Source organism: Sturnira hondurensis, unplaced genomic scaffold (genome assembly GCF_014824575.4).
Source record: "Sturnira hondurensis isolate 20B ecotype Veracruz unplaced genomic scaffold, ASM1482457v3 Scaffold0009733, whole genome shotgun sequence".
In the NCBI taxonomy this organism is placed as follows: Eukaryota; Metazoa; Chordata; class Mammalia; order Chiroptera; family Phyllostomidae; genus Sturnira; species Sturnira hondurensis.
In genome coordinates, this window is record NW_028082364.1 from 266,453 (window position 1) to 289,889 (window position 23,437).

Consider the following 23,437-nt stretch of genomic DNA (forward strand, 5'->3'; position numbering starts at 1 on the left):
GCACAAAAGGTCTGCATTAACCATAATGAAGCAAATGACAAAATCAATAAAGCAGGAATCGGCGCGGCTGTCATAAAGATGATGTAAATCCAGGGTTCACAGCGGTTATGGAGCTATTTAGAATTGTAATTAAAACCAGCACCATTTTTTCAAGATAAAAGCCCCTTTGACAACCATAAATGCAAGCTACAGGAAATTTTCAACAAATATATTCAAAATTAATGTATGGCACAAAGATGGCATAAATTAGCTGGGGATGATCCATAAGCTCAGGCTTCGGGATGTAAGAGCAAGTAAAGAGAATTCGATTTCACATTTGGTTTTCCAGCAATGGGGTTTTCAATTTTAATCAAGTTAGAGCTTGACAGAGCACTTTCGAGACCTTGAGTGCGTGGCACTGTTCTGACAACCCCTTTTCAATGAGACTGAAGTGCCGTCTCTGTATTTGCCCAACTTCGGGTCTGACAGCAGTTGCTATTTCATGCACCCCACATATTTCAGAAAAAGATGTGGGAGGAGTGTGTGTGTGTGTGTGTGTGTGCGCTCACGCATGTTCAGGGAAGGGGACCCTTTTGTTCACTTGGGAGTGGGAGGAGAAAGAGAGCAGGGAGGAAGGGGATGAAGTAAGCAAGTCGTCCAGCCCTAAGGACTGTTTTCCTTGGACTTACTTTTTAAGCCCTGATGATAAAGTGTAACCCGGAGACATCCTGGGAAACGTCCACCTGCTCACCTACTTATCCGTTCACTGGAGCATCACCTTTTGCTTTTAGGTCATCAACGCTACCACCTGCGGTGGCCTCCAGCCCTGCTGAAGGAGACCCCAGCCCTCGGGGGATGAGCACTGCCACGGATGCTGTGGGATGTTAGCGTCGGAAGCAAACTGCGCGATCATCGGGCCCAAGTCCATCATTTGTAACAGAAGAGGAAAGTGAGGATAAGAGAGAGGAAAGTTACTTAAGGTCCTGAGATGGCATTTGGTAGAGCAATCGGGACCTGCTCATGAACCCCTTAGGTCACACGCTCCTCAGAGACAGAAGAACATATAATATACCAGTGGGAAAAAAAATAAGACAGTAAATGAAGCTAAATTGCATCCATCAAGTCTAAAATGTCCCTAGAATTCAGGGGCGCTTGGTTCTCTCAATCCGTTTTGTCTTTTAAGTTGCTGAGGTCCTTCAAGGTCGGAATTGAGGAGTCCCAGGAACTTGGGGTGTGTCATCATTATTTTGCATTTTCTGTATTTTATGAGTTTGACATCTTGGTGGAGAGCAGGGTGTGGGGAGGCGGAGCTTGCTGACTAGGTAGAGACTGCCCCTCCCAGAGCTAGTTAATTCCTAGAGATAGGAAACATCTTGGCAGTGAACCTGTCATTCATAGTCAAACCAACCAAATCCTGAGTCCATACCCCCAACTACCTCCTTTCTCTGTCACACACCAAGCAATCATTTCCCCTCCCTACACCACCCTGGGCCAGACCTCAGGCCACTGGGTGCAGCTGCTAAGCCCCAAGGCCCTTGGGAATTATTCAGCCCAGACCATCCCTAACTGGTCACCCTGCCCTGCCTGGCTTTTCCCAAGGAAACCTCAACAAAGGCTGCTGCCTGCACTCTCCCTGGCTTCTGCTTCTGCCCCTTGCTTCGTGGCTCCCTGGGTGGTCCCGTATGCACAGGGTTTGCCTCTCACTGGCAGGAGAGCTCTGGGTCACAAGGAACTTTCCTTCCAATGGCTCTCATTTCCCGGTGTAATCAAGCAGTCACCTTTGTGAATTGAGACCCAGGCTCAGGTCAAAGGGATCCAGGTTTTGGTCACGACTTCTGCCCCCTGTCTGAATGATGCTAGACAAGTTTAATCACCACATTAAAAAAAAAAAAAAAAAAGAGGGGTGGGCTGTATTTCCCTGGCAAGTCTCTGACTAATTCCAAGTCCTTGATTCAACAGGCACGGAGGCCCGCTGCAGCGGGGGAACCGCATGCCGGCCAAACCACCTGTTACAAAAGCACGGCTTGTACTTCTCTCAGTAGTAAGTGGGCAAAGAAAGGACTTCATTTCAGGAAATCTAATTGAATTAAGGAGCTGATTCCAGAAAAGGGTCTTGGATTGAGAGTCCACGGAGAAGGCTGGCCTTCTGCAACAAACAACCCAGCGGGGGAAATTTGCACACGCACGACTCAATTGTACTGGGTGACGGAGGGTCCCAGACTGTGTCTGGGCGTCTTAATTGCTGGCAAGGTGCAGACACTGTGAGGCAACTTCCAGATGGACCCAAACAAAAACATTCAGGGCCAGCCCTCGTTTTACAATGACTTGCGACAGGTAGAGAGGACCCAGCAAAGGTCTGATTCAAACAGTTCAACTTTGGAGACACCAAGAAGACCCTCAAAATCAAAGCAGGAACCCCTAGTTGGGAGGCCTTGGGGTTTCACGTACAGGGCAAAGATGAACACTTTTTAACATCAGCTGCTGTCTCGTGGCAGCGAGAGCATCAGAGATGTAACTAGGAGAGACTGGCCTTCGCTTTAGAAAGAGAACAGAAAAGCACCATTTCTTAAGCAGGCTTACAGCTGAGAATCCTGGCTTTGTGGTCTGTGTAGCTTTCCTGTAGCTGGAAAGAAAACATGCCCAGGGTCCAGTTTATCCCTGTGGAATATTTAAAATAGGGCACGGGCAGTAAAGGGCAGATGGAAAGGAACAGGCAGGGGCAGAAGGGCACTTTTGGAAAAGCCCTTTTGTTCCCACCCCTGTGAAATGTCTTCAAGTTCCGGTGGCAAACTGGAAACTGATTCCGTTCATCGAGGTTTCACTGCCTGGCAGTGTCCTGGCCCCGGTACGGCTCTGGGCTGAGTCACTGCCACGCAGCCATGCCCTCCTCCCCATCCTTTTCTCTTTGGTCCATGACTGCTGAAGGGCCTGTAAGAGAAAGTTTTGACTTCCCTATTGTCTGGCACGCTGCAGGGGAAGGAAGAGAAAAATGACCCTCAAGGGACACCCACACTACAAGACTGACCGGAAGTGCTCACACCTCCAAAACAAAGGCAGTCGGTTTCCACCACGGAGTTTGACTTGCAGACAACTACAGAGTGACTCAACATTGGTGTCCCCGCGATGAAGCCAGGCACCGGCTTTTTTCCATGGGTGACTGCGCAGCACCGGGAGCACACTCTGATTTGGGGTGCAGAATCTTCTCGTAGAAGAAGGAAGAGAGCAAACGTGTGCGGGGTGGTGAGCTGAAAACACTTGAGTAGACAAAAGCAAAATTGAGCCAGTGATCTAATTGACATTTTACTTGGGCAAGAGAAATGGGGATGGCCCCACGACAGGCAAATTCATTTTCCAAAGGTCACGCATGGGGTTGGTCGCTGGTGATTCGTTGTTGAAACGTATCTCAGGGCCGGTCAAGGCCACAGTCAGAGATACCCGTGGAATACAAATAATTCCCCCATTCAAAACTGCCAGGCAACCCCCTGGGTCAGTGTGGTGGCGCTTATGACAATGGTAACGATCACAGTGGCCAGTTACGGAGGGTCAACTGTGACAGACACAGGTGGCGTGGGGCATGGCTGGCTCAGGAGTCTTGCCAGTTCTTCTTGCTCAGGAAAAAAGCACACGCCCGTATTCTGTGCAAGGGAATGACGCAACACTGGTGTGTTCCCATTCTTGGGGCTGAGATCAGATGGGTTTCCTGAACTCACACGTTTCTTACACACGTAAATTCAGGCATGTGAAAAAGGAAGTCGGGGAGCAGCCGAGAGTCTAGAGTGACAGGCAACCCCCTCCCCCACCTCCCTCCAAGTCGGTGCTTTGCTTCTCCAGCGGCAATGATTAGAGTTGTCTATAAATTTGTCCACAAACATTTCACATATAGAAAAGCACAGGAGAACTACAAGCATACTGGTTTAAAAGCAAGCATGGTAAGAAACTGTAGCGACTTGCCTGCACCTTCTTCTCTCATTTATCAGCATCAGAGGCTGTCCTGTATCATATATAAAGATCAGTCTCTTTGCTCCTAACTACCCCGTAACAGTCCCATAAATGACATGCCATGATTCATTTAACCGGCTTCCTACTGATGGGCTTTAGGGGGCTCCCGAGACATCTCTCTACAACTGATGCTTACCTATACCTTTTCTGGGTTTGTATAAATTTATCTTTAAGGAGGCTCACCGTTGTTTGGATGGAAAGTAATACAATAATTAACAAATAATAATGCAAGAATAAACGTGGTGTTTTGCATACTCACAACTGTAAACCTCCTGTTGCCCCATGCTGTAAATTTATAACAGTTCAACCAGTGGATTAAGGAGTATGTTTATTTTCAATTTTTTAAAAGAGATTTTATTTATTTTACACACACATATATATATATAATTTTTTTTAGAAAGAAGGGAAGGGAAGGGGAAAGAGAGAGGAACACCAATCTGCTGCCTCAGGCACATGCCCTGCCCAGGACCAAACCCTCAACCCAGGCCTATGCCCTGACTGGGAATCGAACCAGTGACCTTTTGCTTTCCTGGATGACGCCCAACTCGATGAGCCACACCGGTCAGGGCTGTGTGTTTTCAATTTTCATAGCTATGGCCAGATTGCTTGATAAGGGGGTTATACAAAGTGACACCTCCATTACCAGTGCAAAATGTGGCCCACATCCTGGCCAGTTCAGTGTCCTATAAATTCCTACCAAGCCCCCAGAAAAGGAAATCTCTCTAAACGCGTCTCATCCCATGGGGAGAGTTGGAGGCCCTGCTGCGGAATGAAGACGGCCCTGGCCACAGTCTGTTGATTAAGGCTTTCTTCCCCGGCTTGTGTCAGCTCTCTAAACAATGGGCCGCAGGCCAGGTTCCCCCTGCTCCGGTCCTTGTTGTCATTAAGTAATGTGTGCTCATTGCAGAAATATTGGAAAACGAATAAAAGAAAATCACCTTTAGGTTATTTACCCATGAGAAATGAAATGTAAGTGCACGTCCGTAGCAGTTTCAGTCATAATAATCAAAATTTGGAAACAACCCTAGCGCCTGTCGGCAGGGGAATGGCTACGCAGATTGGGCTGTAGTCCTACAGTCAAACAGGACAAATTACTGAGAAACAGAGCAATGTGCAATGGGTGGAGGAAGCTGGACGCTTAAGACGGCACACTGCCTGAGGCCCTTTGCATGAGCTAGGTCCATGGGCAGAGCTGTAGTGACAGGAAGCAGGCTGGTGGCAGACAGGGCGGAGGCATGGGACAGGACTCGGACTCTGCCAGGCACCAGGCACATCTGGGCGCCGGTTACGTGACTGCGCACTTGTCGAAACACACTGAACCGCACAGTTACTGTGGGTGCATTTTGCAGGAGGGGGAGAATACCTCGATACACCTGATTGGAAAAGTTAAAATCACCTAAACTCCTCCCACCTGCAGTCAGCCTCGGTCAGGACCCTGGTTGTCGTCCTTCGTTCGGACTTTGCTTCCCGCCGCAAATACACAGTCCCATGTTTAAATGCACTTTCCATTTTATTTTTTAAATAAATGAAAACACATGGTTTGATAACCTGAATTTTTTTAAAAATCTTGTGATATGTTGGCTAAATCCCTGAGTCTCATTCGTTGTCTCAGTGTCTCCTGTCTGCCCAGCCCAGCCGGGATTAAGGGCAGAGTGAGCAGGTTTGAGGAAGTGCTGTGAGCTTCGGCCTCTCTTGTTTAATGTGCCTTTTTCTTTCTCTTTCTCTCTTAAATGTGTGGATTAAACTGGCCCCGGGAGGATGGCGACCCTCTCACTGCCCTCCCTGGGGTCACCGTGTCATTCACAGGTTGTTCGGGGCTCACAGGGAGGAACCCCCAAAAAGGCTCCAAGGAAAACCAGAGGTCCTTCCCCCTGCACTGTCTGGGAAACAGAAGCCCCAGAGTGACTGAAAGGCAAGCTTTGTTCCTTGGCTTCACTCCAGAGGAGCCCCTCCCAACGCTCCAGCCCACTGACAACATTCCAAGGGGTTGACAAATTAAGAGCAACAAAGACTCGGGCCTGGAGCACAAAAGGAATCGCTGTGAGCCACGGCCTCGCCGGCCCCAGAGGCACACAGGGAGAGTCCACTGGGTAGTCAGACACTTGCTTGGCCTGCTGGGTTTTGGATCCTCCGGGCCTCTGAACTGTCATTTTAATTCTAGACCAACTTCCTACTATTGTTTTAAGAACAGTTAACAGTTTGCGTCAGATTAACCTGTGGTTCAAATTTCGGCTCCGCTGTGTGGTCTTGGCAAACTACCTAATCTGGCTGAGTCTCCATTTCTCACTTTTAAAAGAGGAATCATCCCACCTACTCTCCTGGGTTGTTATACCAATTAGGTGAGATAATGATAATAATTAACATTTGAAGTGCTAGCTACTCTACAAACATTATCTAATATAGGTACTCCTTTTAGTTTCCATGAAAAAATAAAATAAAAAAATAAAAACAAGCTTGAAGAAGTTAGCAGCTTGCTCATGACCAGTGAGGAGGGTGGGACTCAAGCCTGACTTCTCTCATTCAAGGCCAAGTCCTCAGTCAGCCTTGTCAGGGCTTCCCAAACGTTATAGAATCAGCTGGGGATCGGGTTAAAAATGCAAATTCCCGAGCCTCGACCAGAACCCGTGATTCACTCAGTCGCTAACAGGACTCAGCAACCTGTATTCTTAACGAGGTCCAGGAGATTTAGAAGCAGGTGGTCTTCAATTCACATTTTGGAAACACCGCACATGGCTATAATAAAATAATGCAGTTATCACTTTCACAATTCCTACCCTAAAAAGCAAAGGGAGAAGAACTCTCGGGTGGGCCAGGGATAGAAGGAGGGCGGGGACCACAGGACTTGTGAGTGCTGGGCTCTGGCTGGTTTTCAGAGAACAGGCCGTTGGTGACAGGGTGGAGACGGTGCTGGGGACAAGGGAGGCACAGAGGCTGTCCTCTCCACACACGCAGGTCTGTGTGTTTAAAGAAATAACCATGAGCCAAGCTAAAGGACGTGCCAGCCCTTTGGGATTTGGAGGCTTTGGGACGCTCCAGCGAAGATGGCCGCTGGGGTGTGACTTTGAAAAACCACGACAAAGCCACCCACTTCGGGAATACGCTGGGGCCACCCTCTACTGACGCAGCAAATGCAATTCCGGACAGAGTATTTGGCCTGAAAACACTATGGGATGCAAATGAAATGCAAGTTCAGGTTCAGGGTCAGCACTCTGCTTAGCACAGTTGACCGAGATGTGATGTCAGGTGTGTCTGTCCCCGGACTTGTCTGTCTCCAGCTATCTGGATTGCCACCAGGAGAGTCACTCTGTCAGGGCCTTTGGAGACCGGCGGATTTTCGCTGGGTTTTGGGATCATGGTGAAACATTAGCAACTCCTGCCAGCACGTTAGCAAGGATGAGATTACCTACACATGGGGATTTGGGGAAAACCCCCAGACCTTTTCATTCCTTCCGCCCCTGAGGCAGGTTCTCCCCCCCAGGGTGGGGTGGTGGTGGGAGGCACCTTCTAAGTCTGACGCCAGGGGTGAGCTCTGGCCCACAGGTGGTGTGATGGAGCTGGTCCGGCAGATTCCCAGCGTATCCAACGGTTTGAACTCGATGCCAACGTTTCAAAGTCAGAAGATTTCACACAGAAATCTACAGTTGCTTCTCTTAGAAAGATGAACAGAAATTGCTGTGGCCCTGCCTCCATGCACCGCTGGCACCGGCTGGCACCGACTGGCAGTGACGGTGCCCATGAGCCCCGTGTCACCATGCTCTGGACTTGCTGAACGGCACTCGGGCTGAGTCCCGGGTCATTTGTCGGCTCACAGCGTGTAGCCTGCGATCCCTCATGGAAGGGCTCGTTGTCAATACACTGGATCCGAGAGGACATCCCAACCAATGCCCAGATGCCCCCTCTCCAGCCCATATGCGGACGGTCCGAGTGTGAGAGAACCTCTGCATCCAGGAAGATGGGAGGACGTGTCAGGACGCGAGGGTGGCTATTCATATTTATTGAGCATCTACTTGGTGCCACACCCTGTCTGAAGTCCTATCCATGGGCCATGTCACTCAGTGTTCACATGAAAATTTATGGCTTAGTTAATGGTCCCTCATCTTCATTCTACTGAACAGGAAATGAAGGCTCAGGTGGCACAGGGCACAAAAAGCACAAAGATGACTCCCCAGCTACTCTGCTGGAGTCGGGTGCTCCCTCCAGGGTAGCCTGTCCTTTAAGATGGCTCTGCATGACACGGGACCCTGCAGGGGTGTCCCATTCTCTGGCATCTCTGTGTCACACAGGAAGAAGAGGAGTCACCCAGGGCCACACGTTCAGTACACTGTGACACCTAATCACAAATACATCTCATAATGTTTTAAGTAAATTCATGATTTTGTGTATCCTGGGCTGCATTCGGCCTGCAGGCCACAGGCTAGACTCCCCTGGAGGGGACCGAGCTTGTCGGACCAGAGAAGGACAGCTGGGGACAGGAGCACACACGGCTTCTCTGAGGGGCACGTGGGGACTCAGCTCGGGTCGGTCGTGGCCACGCAGGACGGAGCATCCAGCGGTAACACATCCAGTTTTTTCCAGACAAGCTGGGAAAACAGATTTTTCAAGCAAAATGTACTGATGTTTGAAACCTCCTATAAGCAGGAAATAAACGCCGTCTGGAGGAGGGATTCTGTCTACAGCTTTTGATTTTCATTAAATGCTTTTCTAAGCCCAGGCGGCCTTGCATAGAGGTCACAGGGTCTAGATTTAAACTCTCTGGGTTCAAATCTCAGCTCTGCTGATTGTTAGCATGTGACCCTGAGTAAATCCCTTCTCTGTCCCTCAGTTTTAGCGTCTGTAAACTGGCCGTCGGGAGGATTGAAGGAGATAATAAGTAGAAATTAATAAGAATCGGATCTGGTACAGTGTCAGGGCTGTATAAGAACTTTGTACCTACGAAGAATGTGTTTCAGGCTACTCTTCCTTTCCTGAGACAGTCTCTGTTTATTCTTTGTGAGGGTGAGCAGTGGGGCATGGATATGAGCAGTTCAGGTTACATTACGGGCTTCCGAGGGGTCATAGACCACATACCCCGCCCCTGAGCCCAGAGATGGCGCTGCCTCTAGGAGCAGAATGGAACAGCACAAACTCCCACCGTAAAATGCTCATCAGCTCTACAACCTCAGACCTGTTGCCAGAGCATGAGCTGCGTGAACCAGCCTTACCCAGTGGGTACTCACGTGTCTGGCAAGGTGGTTTTCCTGGCAGACCCAGACCCAGAGAACTGAGCCTTGGCACTTAGAGGTAATTTAGGTTCACGCACTTGTGCCTGGGGAGAGAGAGAGCTCTAAAGGAGAGCGTTAACAATGGCACAGAAGAGCTATCGGTCTAAATGGACACATTGTTACAAACTGCCCATCTGCACACCTGCGGCAGACACCGAAGGGCTTTGCTGTGGCGTGGTGGGCGCCATGCGCATGGATTTCTCAGTTCGGATACAACACGGCGCTCTGAAACAACAACTCCAACGAGTGACCTGTCACTCACTGTCCGCAGAGTCATGGCTGAGATCTCAGGCTCTGAAAGCCACCAAGCCATGCTCCGCACACATGACTTCTTCATCCACCTAGCGAATATTTACTGAGCACTGTGGCTGACCAAGTCTTTCCCCTGCAACGAGTCCTTCAGGGTGCTCCTTCCCAAACCACAAGCAGGGACATGGTGCCGGGGACACGGTGCAGAAACGCTGGCTGCACTCAGACCTGATGCAGAAAGGGCTAATCTGCCCAAGGATGTCCGCAAAGTTCAGAAGCCCTCAGCTCCATTCCGGAAAATATCTCCCAGCCAACAGCCAAAGTTCTCTTTCCCTTCCCCCCGAAAGAAGGTGAATCCACTCTAGACCCTCAACCTGAAGGTCCGGCTTCCAGGAACGGGGATCTGGTGTTACCCTCACCCTTTTCCCTGCCATCCCCCATCTGGCCCCAGCGGCTGGAGTCGACTGCTGAGTTTGTCTCAGTGACAAAGCCTCGTTCCTCCCTGCCGGAAGACGGCCCCGAAGAATCGTCCCACTTTACAGTGTGAACTGATCTGAAGGATTAATGATCAGTCCAGGGATGCTCAGAGCCTGGGTGGTTCGTTTTCCCATAAGACTCTTTGTTACACAAAAATCTCAGGTGAGCCCTGCTGTCTGACAGAGGCAATTGAAAACTTTATCCCGACGGAAAAGTAACTTTTCATTGGTGGGTTCTGGAAGCACTCTGAGTTTCTTGAACACACGCTGAAATCCCCTGATGACAACACGTCCAGGAGTTACTGTGAGAGAGGAAGACCAAGAGGGTCAGCGGCAGCCCGAGGGGCGGCATTAGTACCCGTTTCTTATCGCTGCTCTAACAAAGGGCCACGGATCCAGTGGCTTACAACAGCAACGGTGTCTTTTCTCAGGGTCTGGACGTCGCCGCAAGTCCCAGGTCGGTGTCACTGGGCCCAAGTCGAAGTGTGAGCAGGCCTGTGCCTCTTCCGGCAGCTCTCGGGGACACCTGCTTCCCTGCCTCTTCCAGAGCAGGTTTTGTCCTTGTTTCCTGCACCCCATGGTCTTTCCTCCCCTGGCTTCTGCGCATCTTCTTTCTTGTAAAGACCCTCTGGTTACATGGGTGCACCTGGATAATACAGGACGGCCGATCCCTCTCAAGATTCTTAATTTAATCACATCCATGAAGGCTCTTTTTTTGCGATGTGGGCAAATTTTCTGGGATTAGGATGTGGACGTCTGTGGGAAGGGGGCGTTGTATTCAGCCTACCCCAAAGAAGGCAGCAGTTGGTGGCAGGGCTGTAACAGCCCAGGACTCCTGGGCTCTTCTGGGACTCCCTGTGTCTTCATGGGGACAGGAGGAGGGGTGGGACCGGGGTTGGGAAAGCACTCTCTCTGTCCCCCTACCCTACCCCAAACCTGCTTTGCACCTTGCCCATTACAAGCCATGGCCCCGAACAGGACAGCCCCACTGGAAGAAAGAAGAGACGGCGTCATGACGTTAAATAAAAGGAAGACTGTGGGTTGCCTGGGAGCCAGGACGCTGTGTACGGCCTCTGTCCGAGGGTGCATATGTGTCTAGGAGGGGACGATTCAGACTGTCGGACGTCATAATGACCTGAGCCTAACGAACCCTCGCAGGGGGAAGAAAAGCAGCAACGTAATGGTCGGCATGAATCTCCACCCCAGCAGCACGAGGAGGGTGATGTTATTTCAGCTCTCCACACGGGGAAGCCGAGGCTGGGGAGGAGTTACGTAACCGCTTATCTCGTAAGTGGTAGGAACCCAGGTTGGGGAATCTGAGTGCTTCACCACTGTCTCAACATGCTCAGAGTTTACCCCAAGTTCAGACATGACTTCAGGCCCTTCTCTGAATGAGAAGGAAAATTCTAATGCTCCAGCCTCAGGCTCTGGGTGGGGAAGCTGGAGCTGCCCTGGGCTTCTTGCTGATGTGCTCTATGCACTTAAACTTGACGGGTGTCACTCATTTTCTCTCAAAGAAGAAAAAAAAAGAAGATTCATGTTGTTAAAGTCTGAAAAACTGAATAAATATATAAGCTATTATGAGGGACGGTGACAAAGAAATCAGGTCTGACTCCCAAACTCACACTCCGGTAATGGCCGCACTGGATAGCCTCTGATGAGACCCACAGCCCGAATGTTGACAGCTCGGAGAGCCTCCGCGTGCTCCCTCCACCGCACCGTTCCCTCCCCTCTTCCTCAGCCCCTTTCCTTTCTCTTTGGAGTTCAAAGTCTGCAGGCAAAAGCCCAGTCCGCTGGTGGATGTTCCGAAAGACTGCTCAGCCCAACCCTGAGGGGCCCGGAATCACTGCACCTTCTTGAAGGGGTCCAGGAAAGAATGGGGATTCTGTTTTACATATTTGGGGTTTTTAAAAAGATTTTATTCATTTTTAGAAAGAGAGGAAGGGATGAAGAAAGAGAGGGGGGAGAAATATCAATATGTGGTTGCCTTGTGCACCCCCTACTGGGGACCTGGCCTGCAACCCAGGCATGTGGCCTCACTGGGAATTGAACCAGTGACCCTTTGATTCGCCGGCTGGTGCTTAATCCGCTGAGCTGCACCAGCCAGGGCTGCATATTTGTCTTAAGTCCCTTGCTTACTGTGGATTTAGTACTCAGAGGGGTGGAGTATCTGTGATAAGTTTAGAAAAGATTTTTGTCCACAAACAGAAATATCCCAGATAATAAATTTTACTACTGGAGCTAGACGGATGGTCTCTGTTATCCTGAAAAAACAAATTTAAGGCTTCTCTAGGCTGCTTCTTGCTGCTTTGCATTTATTCTTCTTTGCTCCTGGACACAGTCCTGTTGTTTCAGTCATGGTTTAGCTGCTAAGGGCTGGCTGGAGTCTCTTTGTTCTGAAAGTCACCCATTTATTCATTTATTCATTGTTCTTTTGAATGGCTACTATGTCCTGGGTGTACATAGCACCAGCTGTTGCCAATGAAATAGTGAAAAGGACAGACCTGACCTGCTCCTCTACGCAGCTCGAAGGCTATTGAAGGTGAAAGACAACCAAGCAGACAGCTGCGACTCACAGGGGGTGTTACAAGGAATATCCAGAGCCCAGCAGAGTACCTCTAACAGCCCACAAAATGGCGTCACCTGGGTGGGGAGGGACTCCACCTGTCACCTGCACAACTTCCCATTCCAGGCACAGCTTCCAGGATGGGACACCTATGGCCAGCATCTCCTTGCCATTGGATAACAATGCCGTCGCGTATCTTTTCCAGACAAATCAGGACTAATACCAGCTTCTTCTGCTCGTTTTCTCACTCCAGGAGATTTACTTCAGGGTATCCACCAGGGCTCCTTGCACACGTACAGGGCTGGCCACGGCCAGACGGGGGAGAGTGCCCTGGAAGAGCGTGCCTCAGACTACATACTCTCTTTGTGCCTCCCTCTGCACGTGAAACTTCTCCAGAGCCAGGACCGTGTCTTGCGTACCCTTGTATTCCCAGGACTTGCTTCAGGCCTGGCAGGGGGCAGGGCTCAGGGATGCAATGCAGAAGGAAGAATGAAAAAGTGGAAGAGCAGAGGCAGAAGGAAGAGAGGGAAGGGACGGAGGAAGGAGGGAGACCAGGAGAGAGGAGGAGAGAGAGGCGGGCCGACACGGTCCCTTTCTGCAGGCAGCTTGTTGGGTGGCACTCAGCAGACTGGGGTCACATCCAACTTCCTCCGGCAGCACTCAGAGCCTGGCATGCTCGCCTGGGAAGGCCACGGAGGAAAGGCTGGGAAGCCTGCTGCACCCAGGACGGCGATAAATCAGCATCTGTTTGCCTCCTGTGAGCAGATTTCCCCAAATCCCTCTTCTGAGATGCAGTATCACTTTCACCGTGAGAGGCAGGCGCTATTCCCCTGTCGGGGTCCACAGGGACGCCTTACAGGGGAGGCCACCACTGCCTCTGCCTGATAAGCCCTGGTGACAGGCACTCCCTTCACCCACCTGCTCAGCCCCTTCTCTGCAGGTCTCTGTGGTCAGACCCTGGCTCCCTGGCTCCTCTGTGCCGGCCTGATTCAGGTCCCAGTCATCTCTGAACGGCCGCGTGGTTGCCCCTCTGACTCACTGAGCTCCAGCCATGAATCTCTGGCAAATATTGACTCTCTTGCACACCCCTGTGCCTTCGACAGGCTGGTGATTTCTCACGTGCTGTTACCACGGTCTAGAATGCAGTTCCCCTGGAAAAACTCCTGCTCGTCCTTCAAGACCCAATCTCAGGTCACTTGGTGGGCAAAGCTAGAATCGGGCCTGTCGGTAGCTCCAACAGAGTCCTGCCCCGCTCCTGCCATGGGCTGATGGCTGCCTATGAGCCCTCTGGGTGCAGACATGGTGCCTTGTTCTGTCTATAGTACCATTTTCACCAATTGTGCATGATTTCTGTAGGTAATAGGTCGACTGCAAACACTTGAGGAATGAATGAACAAAAACATTCCTTCGGTATATTTTCGGTCTGCCTTGCTCTCTGCCATGAACCATTTGGGTACCGGGGATCCCACCGTGACTGAGACAGGCAGCGTCCCTGTGTGCCCATGTTCGTTCGAAAATGTAAATGGGTAACGGGACAGGGAAGGGGGGCGGTGGGTGCTGGGGAGTTGCTTTAAGTGGGTCAGGGAAGGCCACTCTGAGGAGGTGACACTTGAGCTGACATCCGAAGGATCAGCAGGAGCCAGCTGTCCAGAGGTCTGAGCACTTAGCATAGCTGGTGCAAAGGAAACAGCAGGTGCAAAGGCCCCGAGGCAGCAAGGGGCTCAGTGTGTTGGAGGGATGGAATGGAGCACGGGAAGCAGGATACCAGGGAGAGAGGAGGCAGACCCCGTGTATAGCCTTGCAGGGGGGCATGGCCAGGGGCGTGAACCCTGTCCCAGGTGCAGCCACAGGAGGAACGGCTGTGGAGATTAGCAGACAGAGAGGCCGACTAAGGAAGCTTCACGTCCCTCCCTCCACCTCCCTCACCCTCACACAAGATTACAGCCTGCTCACCGGGGTGGAGACAGCCCTCATTAATCTCAGGAAGCGGGAGGGGAGTGCAGCAACTCCAACTAACTAGGGAACACAAAGGCCGCCTGCCTGGCTTTGTTTTGAAACCGTCAATTCCAAATTCCGAGAGCTGGCAGAGACAGGGGTTATTGATTTTCCCTTCTGGAATGCGTGTCCTACAGAGGCCTCGCAAATAGAAACTGGAAAACAGAGGAAAACATAACTGCTGAGAAGGATAGGGCAAAGGGACATTTAAAAAAACAACCTGCACTGGTTTTTGTCTTTTTCTCATGCTTTGTTGGATTGCGGCTTGTCATCTCTCTTTTTTCCAATTAATTTCTTTTTTCCCCATGTCTGTGTCTTTCTGATCGCTCTCTCTGTCTCTTGCCCCCTCTCGCTCGCTTGCCCGGTCTCTGTCCAGAGCCCAGCACGGCGTTCACACCCCATGGGTGATGCTGCCGAATATTGCTCTCGGCGGGTCAGGCGCTCTACCTCTCCCAGACAGGCAGCAGAGTGGGACCATGAAGTCTGTTTTTAGTCATCGCAAACAGTGGTATCCCCAGCTAATTACTTTCTCTCTCTTCTCTGGAGAAGCAGGAAGCAATTAGGAGTCTCTCTCTGCTGCCTGGGGGTCGGGGCGCCAAGTCCCTTCAGCACCAGTGTGACACGGTGGCTCCACATTCCCCCATGGTTCCAATGCCACCTGCCTTCGTCCTTCTCTTGGCTTCGCTCAAAGCCGCATTCATGCCCACTTGCCTCTGTGAACCAGGCCTCCGCCCACCAGCGGCCTCCTCCCGTACTTTCCCTGCCTCCTGCTGCCGGTGCAGCTGAGCAAGGAGGAATCCACGTACACAGACGTCTCTGGATAGAGACCCAGAGATGGTTGGTTGTGTGTGTGACTAAGGGCAGGCTTGGTGTGGGGGATGGGGGGGAGCAGGGAGAAGCCTAGGCCCAGCTGTATCTGCGGACTTTGACTAAATGGCACATGCTGGTGGAAACTTAATGGTATCATTTGGAAAATGGGGGACATCACAGACTTCCTTCTCGAAGGAGAATGTCAGGGCAGGTGAAGAAAATCCATGTCCAACTACAAAGTTAAAAAAAGTAGAGAACCCTTGACGTTCTCCTCTTGGCGAAGCACATGGTACCACGACAGGCACTTCCCAGCCTGAGGGTCCCATAGTTTACCTCCTGCTCCCATTTCACTGAAGCAACTGGGCAGCGATGCGGCCCCAGCTCCTACAAAGGGATGGCGAAGGCCTGGGCCTGGGCGGTGGTCCTCACACTGAGGGTGATGACAGGGAGGGATGTTCCCGAGATTTGAAACCTGCCGCTCGTCCCTCACAAGAGAGACGGCGTACGTGCGGGTAACTGAGGTCTAGTAGGGGAACGAGTGTTTCCTGAATGGGTTTTGTACAAACTTACTTTCTGCAACATGTCTCCCACGTTACACATAGGAATGCAAATTCAATACGACATCCATCATTGCTTCCACCCAGGTGCTCCCCGCCTTGAACTTGTTCCTCAGCTCCAGTCCGCTGTCTCTAATTACCCACGTGACCTTTTCTCCTAAGGTGGCACGTTTAGTTGAACTACCTCTCACCGGACACATTATCAAAGCCGAAGCCTGTGGACAGAGCCCTGGCTCACGGGCCACTGTCATGGAACCGGCAGGGACCAAAGGGCGGGTGAGTCACCCGCTTCCGAACGCACAGGAGATGCTCCCTTCACGTTGTCCATGGAAGGCTGATCTCACTCCACACCTAGCTCCTGTTCCTTAGGCCTCCCCCTGGCCTTTCCGTCTCCATGGACCGCAAACTCCAAGAAGGCAGAGCTCACAGATCTGTGTGTTTCACTTTCTGTGGTTTCCCACAGAAACTGGCATTGATAGGCTCAAAAACTATCTTGATGGTGGCCCAGATGAATCACTGTGAGGATCTTGCAGCATTCTCTGCATTGTCAGAGCTCAGACACATTGTTTTCTGCATTTCTCCCCCTCCCTCCCCCGCTGCTGGGACTCACCATTTGACCAGTTCTGCTGAGCTGGTCCCCACGGGTTCCCCCTTCCACTCCCGACGGCTCCCTCCCACGCGCGGCCCTGAGCCCTCATAGCGAACCACAACCTCATGTGCAGCCCAGCCTTTCCCTTTTCTGCCTCCCGCTGCCCTAGGTTTCTCTTCCACAGTCCTTGTTCTCATCACAACCTTTCCCAGGCAGAAGCCGGCCACAGTCTCAGCGTCTGCATCTGAAGTTCACACTCCTTGCAGGCGAGCCTCATTACCACCTGGTCTCCTCTTTTCTTTCTGACCTTGTCACCCGTTAGGATGCCTCATCATCACCCCTTCTCCCACAAGACGGCTCTGCACGTGTCCCTTGAAACACACCTTCCACAGGTTTGCCTCCACACTTTGCACACGGTACCTGCCTTGTTTGCGCTGATCAATGATTAGAATTCACAGTGTAAAGCCTTCACAACAATAACAACCCAAAGGAATACAGCCGTAACAGCAGCTAGAACTTTCTAAATTACTTCCACGTGCCAAGCATAGTACTAAGTTATTCAGATGCCTTCTTTTACCAACCTGCATGAAAACCCTAGAAGGTTAAGTATAATTCTGATCCTCATCTCACAGGGGAGGACACGCAGGCTCAGAAGTGTCAAGTAACGCACGTAAGGTCGCAGACGCGGCGGGCACGCCGCACGGCTGGAAACCAGGCACAGGTCTGCCAGACGCCGCGGCCAGGATACTAACCTGTGGGCAACACTGCCCGGCACTATTTCTCTTCCCTGAGCTCTGAGAGCCCTTACCACGCATAGCCACTTTTCACGTGGATTGTTACATCCCAGAACGTCCTTTTGTACAGTCACCTTTCTTGCCCCCAGTTTTACCGCAAGCCACTTGATAATGTGAATTATGGGACTTCTGGGACTTACGGGTTCTGGCCAACAAATGTGCGCTGACTGAGCCGATTAGGGACGTGTGGTCAGCCATGCCCCTTCCGTTTTGTTGGCTCCATCCGTCAAGCGGGGTGTTTACTTCACTGTCCTTTCCCCCGCAAGTCCGCGCGTTGAGCCTGGTATACGCCAAAGACCTTGCTGCTGTCCCGGCCCTTGAGTCGAGCGTGTCTGCCTGGCCCGGACTAGGGGGCAGTGACAGCGGATCCTGAGTGACTCAGGAGCCCGCGCCTGCAGAACCTTGAACCTTTTAGCTGCCGAGGCCTTCACGAGGTTCAGGGTATTGCAGGAAAGCAACGATGACAAACCCCACACCCCCAGATACTTCCGAGAACCACTGTGAGATTCAGTCGCCTCCCTGAGAATCAAGAACGTGGAGGCAATTACAAATGACAAAGGGTGTCAGGCCAGTTCAAAATGCAGGAGTGGAACAGCCCCCTCGGACTGCAGCCAGGGGCACAGGAATCGGCACGTGAGACGGTCAGAGAGCTGCACGTGCGCACGCACACGCAAGTGCGAGTGTGTACAAATGAGAACTGTGGGATCTGAAGAATAAGGTCGGAGGAGCATGCCCGTATTGGCTTCCTTGCTTGATATCATCATACTATAGTATGAAAGATGTCCCAGATTGGGAGAGAACTGGGTGAGACATGGACCTGTCACCACTGTGTGACACTTCCTATGAGCCAGTAATTATTTCAAATTACAAAACAAAGCCAAGCGCCTAGCGATTGGGATCTGTCTATGTCCCCCCAGGATTCTGGGGCCAAGTCCCAGGCTCCCTCCCACATTCTGGTAGCAGCAGTGAGACCTTCTCCATCATGAGCCGCCTCCTCCGCCCATTTATTGAACATTTACTGTGTGCTACGCAGTCACTCTTTAAAGTATTTTCGCATTTGCATCATCACCCCCACCGGGCTACCATCCCAGCTTTATAGGAGATAATGACCCCGGGAGGAGCAGAGTTGAGTCCCGGGCCACAGAGCCACTGTGAGGCCACCTCCGATCCAGGTCTGGGATGCTGATGTTCGTACTCGGGGACGAACATGCAGGAAGCACAGGACGGCGTGGCATTTGACATGTGTTCCCTGGGAACCACGTAAGCACATCGCTCAGTCTGTCTGCAAGGTGCCTGGCCGAGGCAGCACACGGCACAATGACACCACCTTCTCGTCCGGTCGCTCACCCCTGCTCTGGCAAGACAGCCACTTCTGTGGCGAAGCAACAAAAACTTTACTTACAGGTTCTTCACGTCCGTGATGCCGCGGAACGCCTTCCTCGGGATCCCCAGGATCTGGTTTTCGCTCAGATCTCTAAACAAGAAGAGAAGAGGCACAGCGAGTTAACCACTCAGGCCCGGCTGGATCTGCATCTCATTATGATAACAAAACCCCTTGGAGGCTGTTTGGGGGACTGTGTAGTCTCAGGCCCCAGGCTGCTACAAGCCCTCACATTGTTCCTCTGGAGATGGCCTTTGCTGAAATGGTTACCAGGCAGGAGCGCTCGCCTCCAGGGCGGGCTCTGTGGGTGGTCTCGCACCTCCAGGCCACGAGCCAAGATGCTGGTTATTTGTTGCACACTGCACCTAATTCTCTGTTTTGCCACCTCCCAGAGACGACCCCTTGCCCCTCCTCCCCCACGGCGTCCCTCCCCCGCTGCAGGGTCCCCACCACTCCATCTGCCATCTCTCTGGGACCCTCAGCCTTTGTCATCTGGGACTGGAGCGGAGCCTGGCCATTCGCTTTTCCTAATGGAGACCAACCACCTCCGTTTATTCTGGAGCCCCCGAGAATGCTGGGAGCCTCCAGGGTCTTCTCGGTGACAGGCACAAGGAACTCACATGGCATTTCCTCAAGGCCCTCCACGGCGGAGGTCCCCCTGGCACCTCGCTGAGCATTATGCAGGTCTATGGTGTTGCTCTGAGGAGGGTAAGGGACTCTGGAAGCTGGCTCAAACCCAGATCTTTTGCCAGGGTCCCCTAAGAATCCCTGAAACCTCAAGTCCCATTCCTAAGACTCACGCAGTCATTTCCATTTCCATTTTCCAGTTTTATTTATTTATATTTTTTGTAGTCCAAACACCTGCGAAGTTTTCATTCATACCTCAAGTGGCTTGGGAGCTCGGTGAGTAATCAATCATGTGTATGTTTATATCTATAGCTACATATATGAATCATACATACATACACATATGCCTGTATCTATAGTTATAGATATATATCTCCATTAAGGCCAAAAAAATTACCTACCCAGACATAACCACTGTTACCAATTAGGAGTAATTTATCTATAAATTTCACCAATATGATCTCATAGCATATAGCCTGTTATAACCTCTTTTTCACGTACTATATTGAGAACATCTGTTCCCGTCGCTAACTGTGCACCTATGCCAACATTTTAATGCCTGTACATCATCCGATCGTATAGACGGCTATAGAGATGGGTATTACTTCGTGAACTAACTAGTTTGCTATTTCAGAAAACACTAGGATGAATTTCCCTGTCCACACAGTTTGGGGACACTTGTTCCTGAATACAAAGTCCTACAAGGAGCCAGGCGCTGGGTCAGAGGGCAAACGCGTCTTGAACAGCCAGGTTGCCCCAGAGCCCGAGTGCACCCAGGGTCACCCCCGTGCCCATTCCCACGGACGCCTAATCAAAAGCCCTAGCTGGTTCCCAATGTAGCTGCGAGGAGAGGTCAGACGGCCATCTCCCTCCAAAGCACGGGCCTCTGTAGTTAACACATCTCGGGGGTGGGGAGGGCAGGAAGGAAACTAGAAAGCAGAAGAGGGGTCGTCTTCCCTCTCACCTGCCGGGGGGGAGCTGCCACACTCTGAGCAGCGGCAGAAGCTCGAGAGGCTGGCGTTGCCTGGGGCCGCTGCTGGGCTCTGAGGCCAGGCTCAGCCTTGGGGTCGGGTGCACATCCGCATCCTAGTGGCTTCTGGGGCTGGATAGCAGGGGGCTCTCCACCTCAAATCCAGTTTCCTCTGTCTGCCCCCGGTGTAAGTAAATTTAGATGCAGGAGGGGCCTGCCTGCAGCCTCCCATGGCTGGGCCTGATTCAATGAGCAGGGCTCCGGCTTGGAGTCTGGGCGCTGAACAAAGCCTACGATGACAGCAAAGGTCAGGCCGTGTCACCAAGGCCACGCCTCTGCTCTCCATCAGCCTCCCAGAGAAGGGGGCCCAGGCCCTGTCATCTGACTAATGCGATTTCCACCAGGCATCTGGGCCGCACCCGAGGCCCCAGTAGCCATAATGGGCCCAGTCTTTTCTGCCAAGCAGAGGTCGGTCTCCAGGACCGCGAGCCCCGGCCCACCGCCCACCCTGGCCTGGCTGCCATCTTTGGCCGCTTTGGGAGCCAGCTTGGGCCGCACTCCTGGCAAATGGCTGATGGCCAGAATCCAGGCTGAGGGAACAAACAGGAGAGAGGTTTAGAACTGTCCACTCCGACCATGCTTGGAATTACAAGAAGGAGCATGTACCCCAGCAATGTGCTGGCCCTTTGAGTTCAGGGCTCTCTGACTCCACAGAAGGCACGCCCATGGCACTAAGGTTCTGGTTCACAGTACGGTGGGACGCAGAGAGGAGGGCCATGTTCAAGCAGAAGAATCTGGTGGGTTGCTGGGAAATCCCCCACAGGAGCGGCCACCCAGGCAGAATCCTGGGCTCGGGGGCCGGGGGGGGGGGGTGGGCAGCCACTCGAGTTTCTGCTCTCTACATTCTTGACATAAATGCCCCCAGTCCTGCCCCGAGTTCAAGGGGCCCAGGCTAAGGCCGAGCTTTCTCCCCACCTCCCTGCCATGGTTTCGCTCTTGCCACACTGAGCCAACCAGGAGATCACGGGGCAATTCTCTGTTCTCCACCACAATCTGCTTATAAATTTTATTAATTTTATTTCCCATTGAGCCTCTCGTCTCTGGCGAACAATACCGCTGCCGCCCGCGTGCGGGAGTGTGTATTGATTTCATAAATACCTCCAGTAGGCTGACACACTGACAGCTGTAATGGTGTTAACTGACGGGGCGTGGAGGAGGGTTCAGGGCTGGTGCTTCCTTTTCGGTGGCTGTCCCTTCGCAATTATCTCAGGGCCTTTGTGAGGGTTCCTAATCGCGCGTTTATCTCCGCGTGGTGCCGGGGCACGGAGCTATTGTTAAGTGCTGTCCTTGAGAAAGAGAAGAGCCGCCATTTTCAGCTGACACTTAAATAAAAATAATAAAATCTATGCGTGGTGCCCCAGAGTCTAGTTCTGGCCAATTGCTTCTTGAGGCTTGAGCACTTTCCTCTTCCTGAGGGGAAATGCTGGGAAGTGACCAAAAAAAGGGAACTCAATTTTTTTTTTTTAAACATTGGACGAAAGGCAGGCGGTGGGAGCAGGGCGGGAGGGAGGTGTGCTGGGGTTTTCGGGGGAAATAAAGGAAGCTCTCTTGGTTGGTAAGTGGGGTTACGGATTGGGACGCCTTTTTAAATAATTAGGGCTCTGAAAGAAAGGGAACCGCATTAGCTAAAGTGCATTTTCCTGCTTCCGGAAAATGATTAACCAACTGATTATTCCGTCCAAAAACACAAGACCAAAGAGGACTTATTAAGGAGACAGTAAGTCAAATACAAGTTGGCAAGAACCAATACATCCTCCTTCCAGCCCCCTACCCCCCACCCTTTTTAATTTACTAAAATGCTTTGGACACAGATTAACTTTCTTTGCAAATTTATTATTGCTTCATCTACCTCGAGACGGGAACTGCAGACACTTTGATAAATGGATTGAAAGGTTGTCTAGTTCCAGTCGAGCTTTTGATGGGCCTCCCGGGGCTCTCCCTGCTGTGTCAGGCTGGCTTTGTTCTCAGGGCAACACTGAACGACAACCCCCCCCCCCCCAGCCCCGCCTGCCCCGTGTTTCCCAGGCAAGAGGAGAGGCAAGGAGCGGGGAAACAGCCTGCTCTCTGCTCCACTGGAAACAATGCACGTACCTCGGGCACATTCACCCTTCCAGGAAGTCCTGTCTGTGTTAAGTGGCAGTTTGGGGGCAGTTGTTGGGGGCGGGTGGGGATTTGCTCCCAGAGAGCAATCTCTCATTACTCAGAAGGTATAAAATGGGGCGTGGAAACTCCCTCAACCTTTCTGGGGACTTCTCGTGTCTGAGGTGGGTGGGGCCACTTGCTACGGATGTGGTCGTGCCAGCTATGGCAAAGCCCTATGCCTCAGTTTCCCCACATGTACAGGGGGGCTATTATTTTACTGACTTCAGAGGGTAGTCTCAGGGGGGAGCGAGCTGGCACATGTGTGCACTTTGCACAGGACGTGGAACCCTGTAGACGTTCAACAAATGGCTGTGTTTGTCCCCCCCCCTGCATTTAGCCCTATATTTACATTGCTGAAAGTATCATTTATCCTCGTCCTCAGGACAGATGCCTACGACGCTGCAAAGACTAAAACACACAAAGCTGCTAACATTCTCTCCATTGTACCTGGGGGAGCGATTTAAATGTCCCTCCTTCATCATCTACATAGGAGTATACATTTCTGCTTCTAGATTCTTCTGGATGAAACAGGAGAGGCTGACTCAGGAGAACAGGAGCCATTTTAGGGTGTGCGCCCTCAGAAGTCAACTCTTAGCCAAGGGATGGACTCCCACACTGCTCCGGGGAGAGACCCCTGAGGGAGGGAGGGAGGAGCAGGACGCAGAAGGGGACTGCAGGACAGTCAGGCCAAGTCCTGGCCTTGACTCAGTACCCTGGGCACTCCTGTCTGTAACCTCGGCAGCCCTGCTGTGCCGGGAGTCCTCTGCTGGAGACCACCCGCCAAGACGAATGCCAACTCCCTGGCTCTGCCTGTTCTCCGTAAGGCTGGTGACCCCAGGAACCCAAGGACAGTTTGCTCAGGAGGTCCCCAGCCACGAATGACCTTCAGCAGCAAAGTCCAAAGAAGCAGGAGACGCCAGCAATGTCAGTAACCCAGCACAGTTTCCAAGAAGGCGTCAAGGACAGGTCTCCTGAATCAAGA

The 23,437-nt window shown here is 51.8% G+C and overlaps 1 protein-coding gene across 2 annotated transcripts in view; it reads right to left on the reverse strand.

Moving 5' to 3' along the window:
• Positions 1–23,437, reverse strand: part of SLIT3 (slit guidance ligand 3) — a 529,219-nt gene that overhangs the window by 148,887 nt on the left and 356,895 nt on the right. For both annotated transcript variants that reach the window (XM_037057739.1, XM_037057738.1), the window contains exon 5: positions 18,678–18,749. In XM_037057739.1, the coding sequence (XP_036913634.1) occupies positions 18,678–18,749 (72 nt within the window). The remainder of the gene's footprint in view (positions 1–18,677; positions 18,750–23,437) is intronic.